Raw genomic sequence first — 24,686 nt, 5'->3', positions numbered from 1 at the left:
TTTTTTTTTTTTTTGTATTATGAACAGAATTAATGTCAAAGGTAATCTAGCTCTGTATTCGTCTTAAAACATACCTTTCTCAGTAGTTCGACATACAACAGCAGTAGCATTTCTGAATGGCTCTTTGTATTCTGGATTCCCATTTATATTTCTTTATGATAACAGCCTGGAGCATACAGGAAAAGCACACATGAAAAGATTTGGCCTTACATACAGTCACCTACTTAATCATCAGATGTTTCAGAGCTTTGTCCCTATGCCGACAACACTCCTAACACTGAGTGTCTTAGGAGCCGGTCTGCAGAGGTAATGGGAAGATGTGCCTCAGAAAGCAGGTCTCAGGTATAACTGAGACCTTGGTGGTTGAACTTCTGTGTTTGGAGTCTGAAGAAATCAACTTTGTTATATTAATGAGTATGACAAGTTCATTTTTAGCTTTTGGAGTTGTAATCTGAGTCTTTTCTGGCTTCATGGAATCATACTGAGGATGTAACATGTTAGTCTTCAGAGAATTATGTACTCATTTAGTCTGGAAGACAAACGTGGAGGTTACCTAGTCCAGTCTCCTGCTCACAGCAAGAAGTTTCCTGGGGCTGCTCGGGGTCCAAAGATGGAGATTTACAGCCGTCTGGGAGACAGTCCCAGTGCCTGACTGCTTCATGTGTTCAGTCAACGTGTCTTGTTGCCGTGTGTAGCCACTGGATTTTTTCCTGCTATTTGTACCCCTGAGTCACGGTCTCCTCTGTCGCCCCACTTTAGGTAGTGGAAGATTGTGTCTTGATGCTGCCATGGCCTTCTTCAGGCTGACCAAACCCATGTCCTTCCTTCAGCCTTTCCTCCTGCAACATATGCTGCAAACACTCCTGGCTGTTTTAGTGGCCCTCCACCAAACTCCATGGAGTTTGTCAACATCCGTCACACTGGGCACAGGTCTCTTGATGCAGTATCATGCACGAATGCAGAGTCAAGGGGAGTGATCCCATCAGCTTGTTTGGCTGGGTACGTGTTTAGCTCGCAGTGCATCCTCTCATCAGGAGGTTCTCAAGGGGCCATTCCTGTAGCTGGCTGAGGCCTCTCTGGCTGGCAGCCCTGCCCTCTGGCCTGCCTGCACTTTTCTCCCTTTTGTTTTCATTTTTGGATGTGGTGAGGACGTGTTGCTTCCTTTTGCCTAGGCTACTGGTGGAAATATTAAGCAGCTATCAGCCCTGATATGAATTCCTTCATTGACCACTACCATTTGAGCCTGAAGGCCCCGTCAGTTTTTCACCCACCTTGTGGGTGAAAACTGGATGGGTGATACCCATCCAGTCGATATCTCCTCATTTTGACCACAAGGAAAAGTGCAGTGTCTTCTGTGTTGGAGAGTGTTGAAAGCCTTGCCAAAGTCCAGGTAAATGAATTGGGCTGCTGCCTGCTCTTCCACAGAGCCCACCAAGATGGGTTGCTTGAGAGCATGCAGCCTGCGTAAGGGCATAGTTGGTTCTGTGAGTCACCTTCCTGTGTCTGCAAATAATTTCTCTTGGGACTTGCTCTGGTCGTTTCCTGGGAATTGAACTGAAGCTGACTGCAGCTCTCTGGATCCTTCTCCTTGCCTTTTTTATTATTATTATTTTTTGGCATAACATTCTTACTATGTTGCTTATGTTTCTGATCACAGCTCAAGTTTGACCTGCTATTTTCAAAGGGTCTCCTTAGAGATACTGTTCCTGAGTGTGCCTAGATGCTTAATATATCCAGTTTTATCATTGGCAATTGTGAACTATCATCTCAGCTTCTCATGCTTTTGGTGTTTTTTATAAAAGTTGGCTGTTCTAATTAACTTTTTTGTCAAATCTTTTTTATCCTGCTTCATAAAATCACTAATACACTGTCAGCGGTGCTCACAACACTGTTTCTTGTTTTATTTTTTTTTCTTAATTAAAAAAAAAAAACAAACACATACCTGCCCTTCATTTTCTGTCTTATACCAATTATTAATCTTTGCAGGAACCACTACTGACCTGAGGCACTCTTTTATGTCATCTAAAAATATTTTTTTTTAATGAAGGTTTCTATAGATACTCTATTAAAACAAAATATATTAAAAGCAATTTGCTTGTGTGCTTTTTTGTAGATATAACTCTACATGTGTGATTTCGTTGGCCTTTGTGGTACTGACTGCAGTTTTTAACATTAAGCGCATGAATAAGTGCTCTCAAAACTGAGGTTGTAAATAACAAGCCCTTTCACAGGGAGAAAAGTATCTTATTGATGTGGTTTTTTGTTTGTTTGTTTTGAGGGATTTTGTAAATTTACAGTCCATATAAAGAACTATTAAAGTTGCCATTAACATACCAAGGTGTTGCAACATTGTTTTCTTATTTCAGAGTGATCAAAATTAACAGCACAGAATAATCTTCAAAGAACAAAAACCTGCACTGCCTTTTGCTCGTGGTTGCTTTAGAGAAATAAGACCTGCAAGTGAGGATCCCCTGCTAAATACCAGACTTCCCCCAGCTGCTGCATGCCTTGATATTAATTTACTTCAGTACCTTTCAAAGACATTGTTGGGTGTTTTATATAAATAAGAGAAACGTTTCCAGTAATGTTTGATATTTTTGGCTCAACTGTTCTTTGTCTGTGTCTGTCTCATTATTAAAATTATCTTACGCTGGAGACATTACATTATGGATTTGCTTCTAAAGACTATGATGTTTGACTGCTGTTGAAAGCAATCTGTCCCATGTACAACTGGCAGGTTTTGGAAATGTCAGCTCTTTTCATATGCAGTCTCCTGGAGACCATGTGTTCATCTTGTCCAGATAGCTTGCTAATTCTGATCATGACTGTTAACCTGCATTGTTTTATAAATGCCCCCAGAAATCTAAGAAAAACACAATTAGGAACGTTGGATTAAGCTCATCCCATTTTTAGCAACAGGAGCATGATAGCTTGAAAATAGAACTAAATTTTTTGCTTCAGTTGAAGCAGAAACGGGAGAAGGAGGAGGGGAACTCTTTCATAGCCAGGATGGTATCATTCACCATTTCTGTTGCCCTTTTTTTGTGTAATGGACTTCTGAAAAGTTAATCGATAATTAACGGCTTTTGTAAATCATGTGCACTTGAAGTCTAGTTCTGTACATTATGCACTGATTCTCAAAGGTATCCAGCATATCAGTCCTTAGTGGTAGTAGCCTGTACCATTATTCATTGTTTGGTTTCTTTTCCTAAGCAATTGACCAGATTAGCCAGGAAAACAACTTAAAATTAAGCGCTGCAGCTTTTACTCTTCACATTTATTCTACCAACAGAGTTCCAGTTGCATCAAAGTGGATTAGATGTCATTCCTCTTTGTATTGGGAAGAGAGAAGGACATTGTCAAAGTACCTCCTTTACGTGGGATATTAATATTCCTTTTTTTTTTTTTTTTTTTTTTATCCACCATATTCTTATGTTGCTTAAATTCAGGCATTAAACTCAGACATTTAATTCTTCTGCAGACAGTACTTCTAATGGCCTTTAGAGACATCTTTAAGAGATTTTGATGCTTATTCTTAAAACCATGTTTGCAAGTGGCAAAAAGAAAGGTAAAGTGTTTGTATGCAAGACTAGAAGCTATGTAGCTATGTTGGTATTCTAACTAGAACGAGTCAAGAACTTGAAATTTTCAGAATTGTCAGGACTTGATTGGGATGCATTAAATCTCCAACATCTGATTTTGAACTATTTCTTTAGAGTCTTAAACAAGATACTCTATTAATGTTTAACTAGTCTGCCACCTAACTATGTATTAATTTCATGTGAAGACTGGAGACTTATTAGACAAAAAGCAGTCTGCCTTGCGTCATCTCTAAGCACGTACACTTCTTCTAGTGGAAATATTCTTTTGGTCAGAAGTAGGACTTCATATGGAAAATAAAAATTTTAATGCCAGTGAGCCATCCGGTACAACCAGGACTATAAGACTTCTGAATAATGCCATCTGGTGCTCCTGAAGGCTGCTTCAGAAATATTTGGCAGTTTACTGATCTGAGAGTGACATAATGACCTGATGAAGTAGAGTGGAAGAAAATTGGGCTTCCTCCAAGATTCTGTCTTTCTATTTGGAAACAGTATTTCTATCTGTCAATTTTTTTTATTGTATTTTATTTTTCCCAGAACTAGTAAAAGAGGATAAAACTTTGTCAGATGTGCTTGCCATTCTGGTAGAGGCTTGGCAAATATCAAAAGATGGATTTCTTTTTTCTGTCCCCCCTTGGACTTGGTTGTATGCACAGTAAATTATGGTCTTTACAAATGAAACACTGTCAGAGCACACGGATTAAAAGAAAATAAATAGTAGTATAAATCTTTAACCGGCTTTGGTAATTTTTACTCAGAAACAAGAGATGGTGGTAGTCCTCTTTGCATGGGATTGAGGAAACTGGTCAGTTCCTAGCTCAAGGAGACTTTCCCAGGCTTTTCCCCATCTCTATTTTCCTGGGAAGAAAGTGGTGCTTAATTGATAGAAGTGCCTAATGCTTAGCTGTAGTTCAAGTGTTCGCCCCCAGAGCAGGAGCCGAGGTTTGGCTGTGTAACTGTGTGTGCCGTGCTTCTCCTGCCAGCTGCAGGCAGTGCTCTCCCCTGCGGCAAGGACCACAGGCAAAGCAATCTGCCTCTCACCATTGCCTGATGCTGCTCAGCGTGAGCATTCAGCTGGCACTGGGTGCCTGTGGGCGTTCTGATGCCCAGGACCAGGTGAGCAAAGTAGTTTCCAGGTTGGCATCACTGGGTTCTCCCTCTCCTCACGTGGGCCGTGGCGGGTCTGGAGTCTTTGTGGGACGGAGCTGATGTGCCCACATCACTGCAGGGCTGGGGTATCTAGTCTGTTGAGAGTACACCCAGAGTGGAACAATACCAGACAGTCTAAAGCTACAGCTTGTTCATAATCTGTTATCCAAGACAGACATCTTTTTCTTCTTTTTTCCTCTGCTCAAATTTAGGGTACTTTTGAACTTATGCCTTTTTTTTTTTTTCTGACTTGCAAGCTCATGTGAATTACTCTACTATGCTTACTCTTGGAAGCCTCAGCTGCTGTGGAGTGAATGCCAGCCTGCCTGCTGATGGGCACATCTGTTATATTTTATCTGTTTTGTAATCCAAATCTTTCTGAGACCATTTCTGTCCATATACAGTCAATCCAGTTGCGCCATTAGCATTCGAGTACAGATGGCAAGTGTGCTTATAATAACTTTCCAAACTGTAACTTGGATTCTGTGAAACAAAAGTTGACTCTCCATTTGTGAGCCATGCAAACACAGGTTTAACTTCATTTTTTTTGGTTATATTTTTTTCTTCTGGAATTCAGGCAGATGTAGTCTGAAAGAAAAGTTTTACTCTGAAGAATTATTTTTTTTTGTCTTTGAAAATGTTGCTAATTCAGCCGCTCTGATACTCCTGAGGAGCACATCCTGGTAGGCTTAATGATTATGAATAATGTGTTATTCTGAGAGTAGACCCCAGGGAGGTGGCAGAAGCTCTCTTTGTGCGTCATTTAGATTTTGAGAGCTGTAAGTTGCAAGAGTGATTACAGAAATCAGAGACCTCACAAATAGTAGTGAGAATAAATACTGGGATAGTATTTAGACTGGGTAAGCTCTCAGATATTTTATACAGATTTATTTAAAGTGTATTTACATAATACAGCTATCAAAAATTATGAATATTTACATACAGCTTGACAGAAAAAAGGAGGTAACAGCAGGATGTTAGAGTCCTACTAGGTTACCCCGGCAAGGGAGTAGAGACAGCACCACTGCATAACAAAGCATAAGGATCTAATAATTAATCTTGAAAGTTTGGGAGGTGTTTTTTTTTTTTTTTTTTTTATTTTTTTTCTCCTACTAGGAAATGTTTTTTTAAAAAACCTCCTTATCAGATAGTACTGCAAACAAAAGAGAAATGACCTTTGTTGTTGGAAGCATCTACTGCAAGTAATTTGTCACTATGGATGCACATTAGTTAACACTGTAAGTGCCATTCTGATGGACTGAGTATCGCTTGTTAAATTACCATGGCAGTAATTTTGTATATTACAAGCTTAAGAATGAAAGTGACTGATTACATCTTTTAGGGAGGGGAAGAAAAGTGAAAACAAAATAGTTAATTGTCGTGGACTTCTCATAGCTTGTCCAGCTGTAGTAAGAGCATGAAGACAGCTGAAACAGTAAGCTGTACAAACAGGTTGTTTAGCTGCTCTGTTCCCTAACTGCATGCATGTGGTACCCTGTCCTGCAGGCTGACCCTGGGTGCCAAAATGGTTCATCTTTCTCTCCAGAAAGCATTTATAACTCTTTCATGTTTGCTGCACAAGTGCCCAGATAGTAATAAATGAAATTAAATGGCAAAATACTCAAACATTGTAAGCACCTGTGCAGATGAGTTATAGTCTACCCTTATACTCTAAGATAGTTATGCCAATGTTACTGCAGCTCTCAGGAACTTTTTTGGTCCACTGTGTTTTTAGACTTGTCTTGTAGTTATGCAGAAGGAGGAGAGAAGGTAAGCTTGTAGAAGAAATGTCTAAAAAAAATCTTTCTGAAGCAAAGACACAGCGAATAAACTTTGGAGTGTTATTGTTTTGCAAGCCGTAATTTGGAGTTGTTTGTGATGGGTAAAGGTGTTTTGATCTATATTCTGCTGTTGTCTAGATTTTTATCTTTCTGTAGAGATGAAAGTAGCTTAAACTAATCTGCCAAAAAAAATGGAAAGCAACTTAGTGTTGGCTTTTTATTTACTTATTATTTTAGAAAATGGGGTTATTCTGCAGAAGGTAGGACAGTACATCTCTCCCTTTGCTTGCATAAGTTGGTTAAAGAAAAGGCCTTTGACCTCTATGCTGAAATGAGAATATCTAGGAATTTCTGTGCTTTCTGTGGAAAGCTTTAAATTTGTCCCTGTAAGTGGAAAACAACAAATGTACTGAAATTTATGCCTTATAGTGAATGTTCATGCTAGTACCTTTATTATTCACTGTGTCAGACTGCATTCAGCTGCTTATTTACACAAAAGTGCTGTGAGAGCACCCCGCGGTGGAAAACAGGAAAGGGCGATACAGAGCTGGGCAGCAGCACTGCGGAGAGCCCACGCGATGGGGTCTGTGTGTGTGTGAGTGTGTATGTGTGTGGGTGTACATAGAGAATGTCTCTTAATTTGGCCAAAAGCATTGACTAGGTTCTGCATCGTAAAAGGCAGATCTTCTTTCCTGGTGGCTTCCCCTCCCTTCTTTGCAAAGACACCAGTCTTGGGAACAAGTATGATGACTAGTAATTAAAATTTGGCAAAGTCCATAGTGCCATTCAAGATGAAATTGCTTAATCACAAGTGGATATATTTTTATTTTTTCCCCATAGTCTTTCCTGGCAATAGAAATATAGCAGTTAAGTATTCCTTCACATTTGGTGTGTGTGTTTCGGCATAAAGAATTGGAATCATTTTTTACCATCCGGATGTAAACTGTCAAATATACCAGGTTTACCCAGATTGTATCCTAATTTGTCATTGGTTCACTTTCTAATTCAGTATTGGTCAAATACTATTTTTCATATTTAACATGTATGCAAACACTGATATTTGATACTTCTTATTCTGTTTCACAAATCTGATATTAGCATGGTACTAAAAACAAAATAAAACAAAACCAACAACATGAACTTTCTGTATAAATTGTGCTTAACATGGTTGTATTCTGTGCACATATTAATGTTCAAGTTTCATTTATTTGGGGTTTCTTTTTTTTTTTTTTTTTTTTTCCTACTTTGACCAGTCAGGATTAACACTTAGTCTATCTAAACACTGTATTGTGACTGGAAACAGCATGAGTTCATGTTGAGGCAATGGAATGGGAGAAAAAATAGGCTTTCATTTTCATTAATGGACTAGGATGGCAGGTTTAAACAGGATTTGAAGAGGTTTGCAAGAGAAGGGTTGATCAACTTGTAAGTAGTGCTGTTGTGCATGGATCAAAATGAAAAAGTCAAATACAGTGAAAAATGGTAATTCACAGGAAAAAAGCCCCTGATGTGATGCACAAAATAATACAATTTTTCATTAAATGAATAACTGGATAACCAACTGGTACCCAAGTTTAGGTCAAGATCATAGTTTGGCTGAGGGTTCCTTTTGGCTGCTGTTAATAAGGCATAGCAGCTGCCTATTTTCTTTTTTTGGTGCACTGCTTTCATAGACAATGACAGTATAAGCATTTTCTGTGTATGAGTAAAAGCACTGGAGGCTTAGATAGAAGTACATTTGCAGCTGTTTTACATAACATCTGGATTTCTTCCACATTACCAGCTGTAATGTAAATGGAATAAAAGAGGGCAGGAGCAGATGAGAAGGATTCCAGTAGATTGTGTCATCAAATGACTGTGGCTCTCTTAAACTTTCAGGTATTAATAGTGAAAAAAGTCTCAGATTACTGTTTTTTGTTTAGTTTTGTTTTGTTTTTAAATAATAAATAATTTTAAAGTGTGTTGAATATCTGGTGTTCTGATGGTAAGATAATAGTAAAATCTAGACTTTAATGCTGAACTGTTTAATACACACAGAAGAACAGTTTAATGTGTGTTCTTTAGATTTGGAGGTCATTAGCTGTTTTAGGTTAACATTGTGATTTGACTTAAGACAATGAAATCTTACACCATTATTACAACTGAATTTATGTTAACAATGTAAGATTGGTCTTCTAGCCCAGACTGGTTGGTAATACGAGCCTGGTGAAAAGATAATTATGTGCTGTGTTGAAAAAGAGAATGGCTCTCATCAGCTTTCAGGATTTATCTCTGTAAGTAGATAGACACAGCAAGTATTTGTCACTAGTTGTTTTTGTCGTTTGTATTTACACGGGAGTTAGAATCAAAGGTTTAGAGACATTCTGCCTTTTAACATGGAGAGACGATTGTTTTGGCTCAAAACCAGAATTTGAATAAATATTATTAAAATGAAATGTACAACAGCAGTAAGGAAGCAGGTTTTTCTCTCCTCTTCTTACAGTAACTGTAAATACTGAAGCTGTAAAAGATGCATTTAACAAGTCCCTGGGCTATGTAATTGGGAAGTGCTGATAAGTATTGATATGGCTCGATGCTTCTGTGCATCATTTTCCAGAAGTACCAGGGAGGGAGTTACAAGACTAGGAAATCTGAATGGTTGGAACTGAATGCTTTTGATTTGGGAAACAAGGAAGGACTTGGGGCTGAGCTGTGAGGGGGTGTCCAGTTTGCGGGCTCTGTATCCCCTGTGATGCTCTGGTCCCATAGCAGGGCACAGGGGGCTAGGGGAATGGTGCGTGCCTGAGAGTGAGCGAGTGTTTTTGTTATCAGCTTGAATTTTAGCAGCGATTGCAAGGAAAGCAAGTGATTTCGTAAATGGATAAAGCAGGTTTACTGTCGTCTGCAGGATGTACTAGCAAATGGAATGAAAACTGATTTTCCGACTGTTGGGGGTTGGAGGGAGCTGTAAGTGAAAAGCTGCCAAAGTAAAGAAAGGAGCTGTGCTTCCAGCCCCTTTATTAATCTATACTATTTTTACTTTACAGAGGTTACTTTGTTTCAATTGGGCTTTTGCCTAATATTTCCCTAGATTAGTCCCTAGAAGTAGTAAGGATAATAAGCAACGCTGGACAAAGTGCAAATGCAGACACTTGTGGAAACTTCCAGTCCTTGTGGAAAGTCTCCCAGAGGAAATCCTATCAGTAAGCTAAATGTATGAAATGTCCTAATACACATTAATTCCTCTATCTGTTATCTCCCGGTTAAGTAGCATCCTCTTAACACAGTAGGTAGTTAGGATGTGGCCAAGGAAAATGGTGCACCAGAAGAGCCAATTTGTTCTTTGCTTGAGAGTGCCAACACCACTGTAAACTGCATGTCCTGCTTACTGTTTTGACCAGCAAGTTTAAAGAAATTGCTTTTTACCGTGGTATGAAAAGAAAGATACTGACCAGAGTGCTATCCCAGACCCTGGTCGGATCAGGCTGCTTCATCAGATCTGGCCAATTTCACAATGAGATGATAATGTGGCGCTGGTGTTCTTCTTAATTACTTTCTCATTTGTGCTGTGAACTCCCTGGATCTTACAAGTAGATTTGATACTGCTCCCAGAAGAGCGCTTAGCAATAATTAGTCAAGCCATAAACATGGAAAAGATTAGGATGAGATCCTACTCCTAGAAATCTTTTCCTGGTTGGTCAAAGAATAAAACCTGAGAAGACTTTACAGATCACAGAGCTATTTCTGCTGAATACAACAGATATTAACTGATTGAAGAGCCTAAGTATTTTTCATAATTTTTCAGTCAATTCCCATATATAAATGCACGTGGTTTCTCTGTGCAGCTGTCAACTCGGTATGCCTCATATTCTTCATTCAAGAATGTTTAAATAGGTTAGATGAGAGTTTCGTATATAGGGATTTTTTCTACTTTAAATTGTTATTAAAATATGTAATTAAATCAGTTCTTCCTATCTACATGTGTATGTTACTGCAGGATGCAGTCCATGGTTATTCTAATTATCTTTAACAGGTTGATAGTTCAGGTTCTCTCTGAAATAAGATTTTGGTGGAAATGAGAGTTGAAAACAGAATCTTAAAGTCAGTACCATATGAAGGAAATTGTTTCTTTTAGCTAGTCTGTATTTAGTAGGGTTAAAAGAAGTCCAGTTTTAAAGCAAGATTTATTTTCATCTATTGTGTTTCAGCCTTTCTTGTTTTAACAATGATGTCTCAACTCAAAGGCTCATTTGAAACTTTTCTCAGTGCAAAGGGTCTATGACACTCACAGTGAAAAGAACCATTTTAGTAATGTGGGACTCGTGCAATATATTTGTATAATATTTGACTATGTATTGGAGCTTATACTTTTTTCAGTACCTGACTTGGGTGTCTGAACACTTGTTTAGACATGCAGGGCCTTACTGAGAGACCAGAGCATTGAGTATTATACTCTCAGAAATGACATTGATAAGTAGGTGTTTGCCTTATTTCTTTTGTTTGAGCTTAGTCATTAAGCATGTAACAGGCATGAAGCATGTAGCTTCATAGCCAGCACATTACCAGCTATGTACATGTTCAGTAGTACATAGCTGGTAATGTGCTGGCTAACAGGGTTGATCATGTTGAGACGGACTCTGCAGTACATCAGTTGCACTACCCTGGCCACAGACAAGGACCACAGTGGCAGGATGAATAGCAGCACCTGAGCCAGAAGGAGTGTAAAGTACGTAGAGACATTTAATTTTATGTAAATAGGCAATACCAGAACATACCAATCCTCCTCCTCTTTCTGCTCTTCGCCTTCTTATGCCCTTAGGCTTGCTGAGGACCTACACCTAAGTGAGGTGAACGAAAGACAGCTCTGGATTTAATAATTGCCTCTGAACCTTGCTTGAATTTTTGTTTTGTTTGGTTGGGTATTGTTTGCTTGTTTAGTGATCATCTTCAGGAAAACTACGTGTAGTGCCGATGTTTTAAAATACTCTTCTCACAGAGAGTTATCAGAAGCTAACTGCATCATTCTGTCACTGTGCAAGTGAGTTGTGCTAACTTAAATTGCAACCAGCAAGAGGCAAATCAAATCACTTCCCTGAAGCCAAGTCAACGAGGCAGGAACCTTCAAACAGTAAAATCTCCAGTTATCAAGACAGGTTTATGAAGGGCATTGTTTAACTTGTCTGCTTTTGCTGCAACAGGCCAAGACTCTTCACTGTACTTAGTTATTTGAAATACTTCTAAAGTGTTAGTAATCTATATATTATTTTTTAAAAGCCAGGTTCTCAGTTGATTTTTTTTGCCACTCAGCAATCTTTGCTCTCATTCAGTTTCAGAGTGGAGACAGTCAACATTTGGCATCCAGCACTTCATATTTCTTTACAGCAGTGAGGCTTTGATGTGCAGATAATACTTTACCTGTGGCATATTAAAATCTTAGCTTAAAGCCTTCAGTTTCAAACAGCTGCTATAGCACTTTGGACTCTTTTTATTGTGCAAGATTTTCATAAAATAGACTTCAGCTAATGCGTTTTAGGAATAAGGAGAAAAGATTGACTTGGCTGGAAATTTCAATAAATGTTGAATTAACAAATTTCAGATTCATCTTAAACATTGTGTGTATATATAATTCTTTATGCAGTGCTATGGTAGGCTAAGTAAGCAAAATTAGAGAACATCAAAGCTTGTAGATGTTGGTATTGCTGAAATTCTGCAGAGGTGAACTTTTAGATATGAAAAATATTTTTTCTTCAGCCATTGTGTGCTTCAGATCTGCACACTTAGCTATTGTAGACTGTTTATCACCAAGCAGTTCAAACAGCCCATTAATTTTGGTGCTGGGTTAGACTCTGTATATATTGTTTTGTTTGTTCTAATTTACGTGAGAGCATAAGCTTGAGGGCTTGATGTTCCTATCTTGTTTTGCAATTGAATCACCAGCTTCATCTACTTGCATCATTGATAAATACCTTGTGTTGGGAACACATTAGAATTCTTGGGCATAACATTATAAATGAAGTGTGCATCAAGATGTTATTTATTTGCTTGGGGAGTTTTAGGTTGGATGTAAGGAAGAACTTCTTTACCGAAAGTGTTGTTAGACATTGGAACGGGCTGCCCAGGGAAGTGGTGGAATCACCATCCCTGGAGGTCTTTAAAAGACGTTTAGATGTAGAGCTTAGGAATATGGTTTAGTGTAGGACTGTTAGTGTTAGGTCAGAGGTTGGACTTGATGATCTTGAGGTCTCTTCCAACCTAGAAATTCTGTGATTAATCTGTGATTATAAAAGCTGTTCTCTTCTGCATGGCAACCTGCTGCTATGCACTGGAGAAATGCAGTGCCTTTCTATATGGCACAATTTCAATCCATTGAAATTATAACAGCTTTCTTCTATCTTAAAGTAGACAGTTCTCTTATAATTACAGCATGGGGTTTGAAACTTAAGTCTCTTTATAGTGTGAGTGGGCAAAATCACTTTTACTTGTTTTAACAAATAGAGTCCTGGGATTTAATTTCTTCCTTAGCTTGAGATGCATGCAATATGATGCGAACTTTGGATTCAACTTGTTCAAAATACAGTTAACAAATGCAGCTCTATGCCTGTGAAATTAATAGTTCCACCTTCAACCTTAAGGAGTTCAAGCAAGGATATTGACTTAACCATACTAGGCATCCAAAACCCAATCTGAAAAGCATGTGAAGGGACTGTGAAATGTTTTTCATCAAATATCTTGACCTAATACACAGCTGACCTAATATAAGTCATCAGAGAAGCATCTCTTATTTATTGGTGGACATGTTCCCTTAGGCCACTCAAGCCAGTCATGCAGCCACACCACTAAGACAAGGGGTCTGTTTTCATTTTATACCCTTTGCTTTTTCTCTAGAATTGCAGGGGAATTAGGTAAAGTGCATTTTAACCCTTGATTTCCCCAGCCCTCATCACCACCATACCCATGTGCATTTTCCAAAGAAGTTTAAGAATGCTGAAAACTTTTACAGATGTTTTAGCATGATCATAAGAAAAAATGTAAAGTGACACATCTGACTGAATATCCATAGATTGCTTAGATATGATTCCAAGCAGTACTGAAGCTGAAAGACCCTTGTGGAAAGCGGCATCCCTGGAGGTTGCACTGGGTTTCAAACTGAACAGTAGCTTTTGATATGATGCTGTGGACGATCAAATTACGTTAAAAGAGGTGATCTCTGTACAGCATTGCCAAGACCCTTATTGGGAACAAAATAGTTCCCTTGTGTAGTTTTAAAAAGGCTTACAAATTGGAAAGTTATCCTGAACTAGGGATATTGGAGTGATTTGAGAGTTCCAAGTCTCACTTTTCATTTTTACAATTGTGCAGCTTTTTCAGATTATTCCATGTAAGCATTCTGGAAGATTTCGGATATTAAAAGTAGGCAGAAAGTAATGTTAGATGATCCAGTGATAAATGTTTGAGCTTCTTGTGTGAAATGGGAAATAACAAATTGTATGTCAATAAATAAGTTAAATGTGAAATATGTTGAACTGTGGTCACTCCAGGGACTAAAGCCTGATTTAGTATACCAATGATTTTCATACAGCAGGGCGTATAATCTTCTTAGGGAAATAAGTTGCGACTGCGATGGTCCTTGGCACCCTGCTGTTAGTCCTCCTCGAGAACACCTGCTATACTAGATTAGCAAAAGAGTCATTTGGAAGTGATTTTGCTTAAAATAGTCTACTGCTTTACCCATGCCGTGAGATACCGGTCTTTGTGGCCGCTCTCGGACACCTTTATGATCATGCTCACTGAAGCTGGGTTCTTTCTGCTTAAATTTCTTCCAGTTCAGTAACAGTTGCACTATAGATATTCCTGTAGATCGGTATTTATATTGCATAACTACTTTCTTCCAAATCGTCTCGTAGGAATCAAATTGTAATGAGATGAAGGCATTATGGTCTTCCATTTTTTTTTTTTAGCAGGTTAGTAACAGCTAAAATATTTTTTACTTTAATAGATATTAAAGATGGAATGGTTTGTATCTCTGTAGTTGAGACTATGGTGTAGTCCAGTTCTGAAAATAACCTAAATAGATCCCAAATAAATTTGTTATAGTACTTTCTTTGTTTCTTGCCTTTCTGACATAGATATACGCCAGAGGTACGTTTTCTGTACATACAGTGCGAGCCTCGGGCAGCTTTAATCTGGCTTGTAGAGTTTCCAGTAGCAATGTTATTTCTGTACAAAAAGTTTGGCACAAACTTGATAAGTTTGCTTAAGACCCTCTGCGTTTCTAACAGTGAACTGAAGGTCATATTGGATTCACTTATAGTTGGTTAGTCTTGCTATATAGTTAGATCTAGCTCTCGATGTGCTGTAGTCACATTTCAATTGTAGTGTACAAAAAACCCTTAGATCTTTGGTTTTCTTTTGTCTCCTCTTACAGAATTTCATCACTGTAATTTTCTGACTAAAAATGTTTACCATCCTTGAGAGTTATATTTTCCTCTAGTTGAGCAGTAGTATTTCTGAGAACAGTTTTTTGAAGAACAGTTTATTTTCAGAACTTGAAATATGATTGGTGATCTTTATAAATACTTGAATCACTATCATTATAGTGCTGTACTGTGGAAGAATTAAAAGCAAAATCCACGCAAATACCAAAATAATGGAAAAAACAAAGCAATACACTTCAGGACTGGTATTTCTGAACAATAGGGATTTTTTTTTTTTTTTTTTTTTTTTTTTTACCTCCTGAAACCTGTTAAAGACAGGTTTATATTTTTTCACTCTGAATAAAAGCTAAAATGAGATGTAGCTAGTTAACGCATACCGTATCCATGGAGTCTATTTATTCAGGCTGAATTCCACATGGACCATGGATAATCTTTTTCCCAAATGTTTACTAGTATCTGCTCTTAACAAGTGCTGCACAATATAAACTGAAGGAACCATAAAGAAAAAGGGCATAATAAAATTAAGCCTTGCTTTTCAACAAAGTCTGACTTGAGATCAAGATTCAATTGGGTCAGATTGAGGAATTTTTTGTAAAGGACATGAATCACATGTATTTAAAAGCATACTGGCAGCCATATCTAGTACCAGAAAATGAGATACAAGGTTTTAAGAGCTGGCATTGAAACTAATGCTTCTAACTGAGATTAAAAGAGATCCAGATTCATTTAGTGGTTTTGTTGAAGTTATCTTTTTGGACTTGTAACCTTTCCTGTGCCATGCACAATTTAGCAATGCTGATTGTTCCCTTGTTTCTACCTTGCTCAGACTGTACAGTTTTTCAAGACAGACTGATACCGTGTGTGTGCATGTGTGTGGTCTCCAGTACTAACAAAGCTTATTTTGGGTGTAGTTTTTAAGTTCTGTCTTAATAAAATTGAAAACAAATTCAAAATGCCAGGTCTGAACATTTATATGCAATGTTGTTCACATTCACTTGAGCCTCTGTTGTTGCCATAGATACCATTTTAGTACTCATTTTTGTTGTATTGATTGTGTTTAATTAAGAATTTAGTTTGCTTTTTTTCCTACCGGAAACTGATTTAGCAAAGCTTTGAAAAAGGTGACTGTTTTGAGTAGCAGAACTATTGGAAAGATTTCATATTCAAAAATATTCATTAGCTTTTCCACACAAATTTCCCAAACATTTAACATTTTTTTTTTCCTTCAGAGTAAATAAATAACTTTTTTATCTCTTAGTAGGTGTAGGTACAAATCTTTACTAGTTTACTGTTTGTTCTTGCTTTCTGCTCTCTTTCAGCATTAACCCTTACAGCATTTCTCTGTTATTGAAAACTTTTTCCATGTACATGTATAGTAAGTTGTACTTTTTCAAGGAGACTCAAAATTCCCCCTGTCCCAGACTGTTAGTGTTTGTTAACACTTGGGTATGTAGCTTTCAGAAGTTCCTCCCTAGCTGAGCTCCATTATCATCAAAGACTACTCATTTTACCTGCTTATTATTAAAAAATACTGAAGCTCTTGCTGTTTTGATTTTCACAAGATACCTGGAAAATATATACTGTTAGGCTTTGTTTCAACTTTGTCTGACAGCTTACAGCATCTGTTCATGTCATTTTATATAGAGGGACTGAAGTGCAGAATATGTAAAACTTCCCTATTTGTCAGTGAAAGAGAAAAATTTGAAACTGATTTTGAAAACATCTAAAATATTATGTAGCGCATTGATTGATTCTCTGGAATATAGAAGAAAAGACTAATGTTAATAAAGGTTTTATTATAAGAAATTCAGGAAGTGGAAGAGGTTTTGTTGTGGGAAGATGAGGAAGTGGTGATGACCTCACACTGTTGATGGATGAAGGTCAGGTATTTAGGTTGATTGTATCTGCTGTCTGCCCTTGACACTTGATCATGAAGCTGTTTACTATCTGTTAGTCCTTGAGAGGATAAAGGGAGTGACTCACTCAGAATGGTGTTTTTTCCTCTTCCCCCCCCCCCCTTTTTTTTTTCTCCTTTCCCTCCCCTTCTCACCCCCCTCCTCTTCTAGGAATAAAAAATAAATAAAAGAGTAGTTACAGATCATTATGGCTTTTTTTTTTTTTTTTTTTTTTTTGTCATCACAACAATACAAATGAATTGCAAAGCATTTAAAGAAAAGAAAAATAAGGATATAAACAGCTGTTCTTCTGCTGTGCATACAAGTACTTTTATTTCTATCTCATTCACCTTGACTGATGAACTATGAATAATTCTTCCACTGAATCTAATACAGTAGTGACATATAGATGAGTTACATGCCTAGATGTTATCTAAACCATATAGACCAATGAAATAATCTTCAGAAGAAACAACATAAAGATACTGCTGAAGTTTGTGCTTCTAATGATAGTCTAATATGCTTTTTGCTTAAAAATTACAGATGTGGAATCAGTCACTTCTTAATGTTTTATTCCATCTGCATTTGTCAAGTGGACTCTTTTATACCCAGTCTGTAGTCTTTTAAATATGTACATTCTTACAATTACCAATACCTTTTTTTGATCTTAGAGTGGACAGTTGTAGTGTGCATTTTGGAATAACAGTGCACCCACAAATAATTGTGATCTTCCTGGAATCAGCTTTAGTGTAGTCGTCAGTAAACTTTGTGTTGGAAATACTTTCTTCTTCATTTCCATCTCAAGCAGAAGTCATGATTCTGGTTTAATTCACTAGCTATCTAAAGGGTTTTGGGTTGAGGAAAGAGTGCAGAATTTTCTGTCCTTAATTACAGCTTTATCTGTTTGAGAAGATTTGGGTCACTCAAAGTAGCAGCTCTGTAGTTTAATGGAAGAGGATGGCACTAGGGCGCAGTCCTTGACTGAAATCCTATTTGTTAGAGGACTGTTGGTATTTTGCATATTCATATTTATTTCAGGATAATTGTTGGCCCATGACTGAAGAAAGCAGATGATATTATTATCAGTCTATTATAAAGTAATTATTCCAACAGCATTAGGTATTTAATAGGGATGGAATGCCTTTCATATTCAAGCCAGCTTGAATATTGATTCCAGTGAAGCCAAGACTTTACCTGTGGACATTGGAATAAAGTGCTTATTGAAACACTCCAGAGTAATTAGATCTTAGAGCATGTGATAACACCAGAAAGTTACCTCATCTAACATTTAGCAAAAGGAATTCTTTATCTTGGCTAAAATACAGTATTTATCTAGTTTTAAAAGGTATTGAGAATTTCAGAACCAAGATTGCCTTCCAAGAGTGATTGGTCTGAAAAAAGATCTTAATAGAGGTTTCTTTTATTTTTGAAAAGATTTGCCATGCACAGGATGAAGAAAACAAACAAAAAGCAACCAAACAAACAAAAAAAACACCCACAAAAAAATGTTTAATTGCCATCCTCATCTCTGAGCAGAAGCCAGAGCACTAGGCAAAGGGCTGGCAGAATACTTGAAGGTTATAAAGTATAAACTTGTAAAATAAAGTATTTTACTTTAAAACAACTCATTTTTGTTTCTTGATGCAATTTGGAATCAAAGAAGGTTTGTTAGTGTATGACTAGTCATGATTATCTTCTGCAAGACATTAAGTCATGCAGCTGTGTGGAAACTTCATTACATCTGTTACTACAGTTCCATGCTTGGCTCTCCAGTGATGTCTTCCCCCCTCTCTTTCTTATCCTTCCTTTTGTCCTTTCTTCATTGGCCAGCTTCCCAAACCCTGGCTTCCTGAAGATCAGTTCTGCTGTTCTTCTCTGCTCGTCTTGTCTGTGTGTACCTCTTCACGTAATGTCCTAGCTGCAGGAGAAGGACTAGCCAGCAGATAAATCTTATGTTACTCAGTGCCTCAGGTAACAGTAAAAATCTGAACTCAAAATGATAACTGAAGGAAAGAAGAAATAGGATACATTGTAGGATTAAAAAGTGATAGTAAAAACAAATACAATTCTGTATGCATCTCGAGTTGTGTGAGCTGAATTTTTTTACATGCTTTTTCATATGTGTAAGTGTGTTAGAGGGAGGAATAATCTGAACAAGATGTAATATTTCTCCTGCTCGTCTCTGATTCGTTACTTTAAATCCATATAGTACTTTGTAAGTTTGTATTTGCTATGTTTGCTTAATTTTGGTGGCAAGTACTTGTTTAAATTAGCAGATTTCTAGTCAGAAGGTGAATTTATCAAGTGACAGTTGACAGCTCATACGTGTATATTGTGTTACAGGTTTGTACACTTCTCTCTGTGGTTTCTTTTTAGTAATAGCTGAAGAATCACATCAGCATTTCAAATAGGTGCTATATCAAAGCATCGAAACAACTCAGAATGGAAACTCCACCAAAGGCTTGATGTGTCTTGGAGATTTAACCCAGAGAAGCCACAAACCATACTACTTAAGAAAGCTATCTTAGTAGATACAGCAAGTCTGTGTGAAGTTTTCTTTGCTCTCTACTTGAAAAGGTGATAATGAAAACAAACCCTATGTGCTTCAAAAGCATTTCTTGTGGTACTTGAGGCATTCTGGTTTGGAAGAACTGACTGCTTGCTGGGTAGCCTGAAAACCATCTGGGCTGCCAGGCTCTAAGGCCCAGGACTAATGGTGGCTGGCAGCTAGTGGAGGAGGGTGAAGAAGCTGGGCTTGTTTAGGTGGGGAAGAAAAGACTTAGTGGAAGTCTGATAGCAGGCCTACAGTTGCCTGAAGAGTGGTTACAAGCCATGACCAAGTTAAACTCTTGCCGCGGGCCACAGTGCACATAAAAACAAAACAACCTCCTCCTCCAAGAGAAACACAATGCGAAATTGCAAGTTGAGAGGTTCAGATTGGACATTAGGAAAACATCTTACCCTGGAAGATAGTATGGCACTGGAGCAGGTTATCCAAAGGAACTGTGGAGTTCCCATCCATGGAAGTTTTTGGGTGTTGGCTAAGAAATGCCTCAGTGGAGTGACCTCCTGTGGTGTGAGCAGTTGTAACCCAGACAGGAGCTTGGACTGGAGGTCTCCACAGCTCCTTTCATAGCAGCATCCTTATGATTTTGGGTGCTTTTAGCTTGATACCTATCTTACACATTGAACAATATTGAGCTGAGGTATTTGTCTTCAATTTTCTGCTAGTAACAGATCATCTTCCAGTTTTTCCTTTGTACCTGACAAAAGAGTTAAATTTCATTTCAACTGCTACATTCAGATAATAGCTATGAAATGCCTGGAGGCAACTGAACCAGAGACAGAGGATAGAAAGAGGTATTCCTCTATTCCCTTCCTTATTACTTTTGAAAGTAGGCTTGCTGCTTTTTCAAAGTTTGGTAAAAAGGAAAAAAGAGCATGTTATGTTACATTTCAAAGGATTTCTTCTACAAAGTCTGTTTCTGTACATAATATGGTGTTAAGTTAAAAAAAATAAAAAGTTATAGGATTGTTGCAGGAAATCCTTTCAAATAATAAAAACGCATCCTTTTTGAAGTTCTGTGGTAATGAACAAATAGTTATTGTCATCTTTTGTTACTGAGTTTTGAGTCAGAGGACTCTCACATGCTACAACATTACTGTATAGCAGAAAAAGCTCTAATCTTAATCCATAAACATTTAGAGTTGAGAATTTTCTTTGAATTTGACATTGTTTTTCAAGCATTGATAGCCATATATGGTCTAAGGTGATTTCTGAAGGCCTAAAAGCTCCTATTCTTAATTAAGGGCTACTGAATAAAATCAATGAAATATCTACTAATAATCTGTGATTACCAGGACTCGTCCTATTTACAGAAAAGTTGCTTTCTGAACTTAGTGGAGGTTTGGCAGAAAGCTTTGGAAATTGCTGTTATCAGTACTGCCCACCTCAGCAGCAAACCTGCCCTCAGCGTGGCGGCACCCAAGGCTGAGGCCGTTTCTCTGCTCCTTCCTTGGTGCTCCTCTTCAGTCTCCAGAGCTGCACTCGGTTTGTCCAAGTTTTACCTGTGACCCTCGCTAAGATGTAGTGATTATAACGTACTGGGAAGAGGTATTTGCTATATTTAAGAAGTGTCAGCGCTGATCTTTGTGAAATGTATTGTGCCCATGGGGAAAGAGGCCTACTTTGAAGTAGGCAGGAATGAGCTTGTCTCGTCGGTGGGTTTAATTTCAGTTTACAGTGGCATCTGCTGATCTGCTTGGTGATACCGTGTTTTTTCATCTGTTACCATTGCAGTGAAAGGGTAATGCACTGCCGTGCATTCAGAATGCCTGGAATCTTGTAATTTTCAGGGACAGGCTCTCTACATTGATAGATAAATAAATCTGGTGATAGCATCTTGCACCACATCAAAGACAACTGCAGCGACTCATTCTTCAGCTTCAGGCTCTGTGAAGTGTGTGCTGTCCTTCCCTAATAACTGTAACCGTGTCATAACTCAGGGCTGGCTTAGGGGTTTGTTCCCCATCTGGTGTGCCCCGTTTCCAGAACCTTTTGCTGCAGGTGATCTCTGTTGCCCATCTCTCGAAGAAGCTTCTCACTGAAGCCACTGTCTGTCCTGTTGCCCTCATGTTGTAGTGCTGCCCCCAAGCTGGGATGGTGCCTCTCCTACCTTAGTCTCACCCAGTCAGATGCTTCTGAGTTGATCGGTGCTGTCTGTGCAATCATATACATGTTTTTTTTCTTTTTGGGGGTGGAGATTGCTAAACAGAAAGGCAGACAAGTCATGGCAGCAGGGACTGATACATGTATCTTTGGAGTTACACAGACAATTGCTGTAAATCTGGCTGAATTTGTTCTTCCTTTTTAAGTGTAAGGTGGGTTAATTTATCCCTAAAAATAAAGGCAATAATTGTAAAGCCATTCCACACACGCGCACGCACAAAAATAGGCACTATAGTGTCAACTTAGCCAAGTTCAGGTGGCCGTACTCTTTAGACAATTTACTCAAAAGAAATTTTCAGAACATGCATGAACTCAGAAGGAGAAGTCTAGCTTTTTATGGTATGGTGGTACAATTTGTTTACGTAGAATGGATAAAAAGGAATATTGCAGCTTATCTGAAGACAAATAGCAAGCTTAAATCTCCAGTGACAGCAATTACTTGCCTTTGTAGTCATACAAAATAATTCTTTTGTAAGAGAAGAAATTCCACTGTGCGAGAGCAAATATTTGAAATGGAGCAAGTGATGTGTGTGAGAATGTGATGTTTTTGCGGAACAACGTTGTATTTAAAACACATTTTTCCTTCACAAATGAAGGAGTTGAAGGCAAGTCCTGTTCACTAAATTGCAATATACCTTTTTGTTCTTTTGCCCTTTTTAGTGACTTCTCATTTGATATGCCTGGACTACTTGCAGTGCTGTGGTTATCATTGTATCGATGATAGAAAATGAAACGCTTGCTATGTTGTGAGATACAAGGTGATTTGGAATCCCGCGTGTGCTTTTAAAGACAAAAAGAACCACTGAATATAGTGTCATCAGTGAGATGGTGTTCCTCTGCATACTTTGGAAATAACACTCTGGTGTACCAATCTCTGGGAAAGTCACTTATTATTGTTGGCTGCTGTGTTTAATGTGGAGCTCTCAGCTGACATGCTATACGTTGGAGAAAAAATGCTTGTGACTCAGCTAACAAAAACCCAGGGAAGTGTCTAAATTAGGAACCTTGTCTCTCATGCCTCCTTTGTTTGTGCTTCTTTCTTATTACTGCGTGCTGTCCTCCCTTATGTGTACACAAGACTGTACTGTCAGTTCTGTGTGTGGATACTGGCAAAACCACACTCCATCAAGCTTATATAAGCAGCAATTCCACTTAAAAGAAAAATTTCCATTTTCATACCACAAGTAGAAAGCATGAGTCCATCAGAATAGAAGGCAAAAGTCTGACAGACTTTAAATTACATTTAAGTATAGATTAATTCTTTTAAAATTGCAATGCTGTTTCTGTGGCCTTCTTTTCTTGCAGTACATTCATTTAGTTGTCAGCCTTCACATGTAGTTATAATAAGGAACAATTGCAGTGTATGTTTTCATTGTAGACTGAAGCATAGACATCTTACATAGCTCTAAATGTGTCTTCATCATAATGCTGCTTATAAAACAAATGAAAATGAAGTAACTAACTGCAGAGTGAAACAAATTGTCAAAAAGAATGTGAATTATTTTCCAGTATAAAACTACAAGCATATGTAGTTAATAAATTAATTAGGTAACTGATGATTCCTATGATTTACTGCCTGCAACGTCAAACCTGCCTGTACCCAGATTTTAAGCAAATGTTAAATACAGTAGAAGCTTTGTGTTATAGCTTTTTTTATATACTTTGATGTGCTTATGGAATTAAATTTTGTCAATTAGGGATCTTGTCATTGCATGTCATGATGTTGAAAGGTATGCAGATTAGGTCAGTGCCTGCTGTTTGCAGCTAAATCCCCCCCATAAGCTGATTCCAGCTGCTGAGTATGAATTCCTGGGAATGTTGGGCACTTGGGAATGAGGTTGTTTGAGGTATTGCGAAGAGAGCTGTTGTGTGTCCCTGATAGTCAATGCTACTGCTGACCAAAGGAGTCCTTTCTGTTTGGTAACCACTCGCAGTTGTGAATTCATCACCTGAAGAGTTTTTTTTTTTTTTTTTTTAAGCAGTTTCATAGTTCCTGTGTGCTTTAAAATCAAAAGTAGTTGGCTTATTTCTTTTGAATTTATTTGCTGCCACATAAGGCATTTAATTTTACATGTGCTTTGTAGTCTAACAATGCTGAAGAATTTTGAGGAATGCCCTCTATTGGGGCTTGTCAGTAAATGTCTAATTTCATATACTTGGTGGCTTTCTCATAGCATGTCCCAGCTTTGTTCCTGTATCAGGGTAACTGTTCTGATGTAGCCCTCAGCAGGGAGGCTGCCATCAAAATCCTTATCACCAGACCCAACAAATATAAGTCTCCACTCACAAGAGACAAATTGAAACCTGTCCTTCTGTGGCAGTTGTAAGGTGTGAGCAGACCTCTCCTTGTACCTTGTGTGATCTCTGCAGTTTCCAGTCACAAAGGACTGAAGCCATTGGCAGCCTGTGTGCTGTAGTCCCTTGGGTTTCTGGGTTTCTGTGGGACTCTTGTCTTGGGTTCAAGTCTTGGCAGTCTAAGGAAATATGCAGACACATTTCTCTTACCTCCACTTGAACTAATGTTCTGCTTTCTGAACATCAGCTGAGGCTTGGGCTTGAATAACTTTTTGCCAGCAAAATGTTATTTATCTCTTTGTCTGTTTTTACTATATTATATTTTTCCATGCAGGAATTCCTTTAAAGAAGCGAACAAAACAGAAGGCCTTTTTCTGTGCATGCTATAGAGACACTTCAGGAAAAGGAGGAGAAATGCAATACTGATGCATGTTTTCTCTCTTTATTGTAGGAGTGCAGGATCCTCAGCATGAGAAGATAATTACTGTGACTACAAATGGAAGTATTCACAGCCCCAAGTTTCCACATACATACCCGCGCAACACTGTACTAGTGTGGAGATTAGTAGCAGTAGATGAAAATGTATGGATACAGCTTACTTTTGACGAAAGATTTGGGCTTGAGGACCCAGAAGATGACATCTGCAAGTAGGTTTACTTTTGCTTAAACTTGTGCAATATCTGAAGGAAGGTGTGGGGGATGGAACAAGAGTATTGCTCAGCTTTTGCAAAAATGACACCTGCATGTCAATATATTTATAAAAATGCATCTCTTAAGCTATTAGCTTCTGATTTTATTTGCAGTGCTAGAAAGTTATTTTA

At 38.0% G+C, this 24,686-nt stretch overlaps 1 protein-coding gene across 3 annotated transcripts in view; it reads left to right on the top strand.

Moving 5' to 3' along the window:
• The window catches only part of PDGFC (platelet derived growth factor C), a 119,056-nt gene that overhangs the window by 45,559 nt on the left and 48,811 nt on the right, over positions 1–24,686 (top strand). For all 3 annotated transcript variants that reach the window (XM_068681061.1, XM_068681062.1, XM_068681060.1), the window contains one exon: positions 24,317–24,512. In XM_068681061.1, coding sequence (XP_068537162.1) covers positions 24,317–24,512 — 196 coding nt within the window. The remainder of the gene's footprint in view (positions 1–24,316; positions 24,513–24,686) is intronic.

The sequence above is a fragment of the Anas acuta genome, chromosome 4 (assembly GCF_963932015.1).
Source record: "Anas acuta chromosome 4, bAnaAcu1.1, whole genome shotgun sequence".
NCBI lineage: Eukaryota > Metazoa > Chordata > Aves > Anseriformes > Anatidae > Anas > Anas acuta.
Note: the sequence above shows the minus strand (reverse complement) of the source record. Positions and strands in the feature narration are given on the sequence as shown.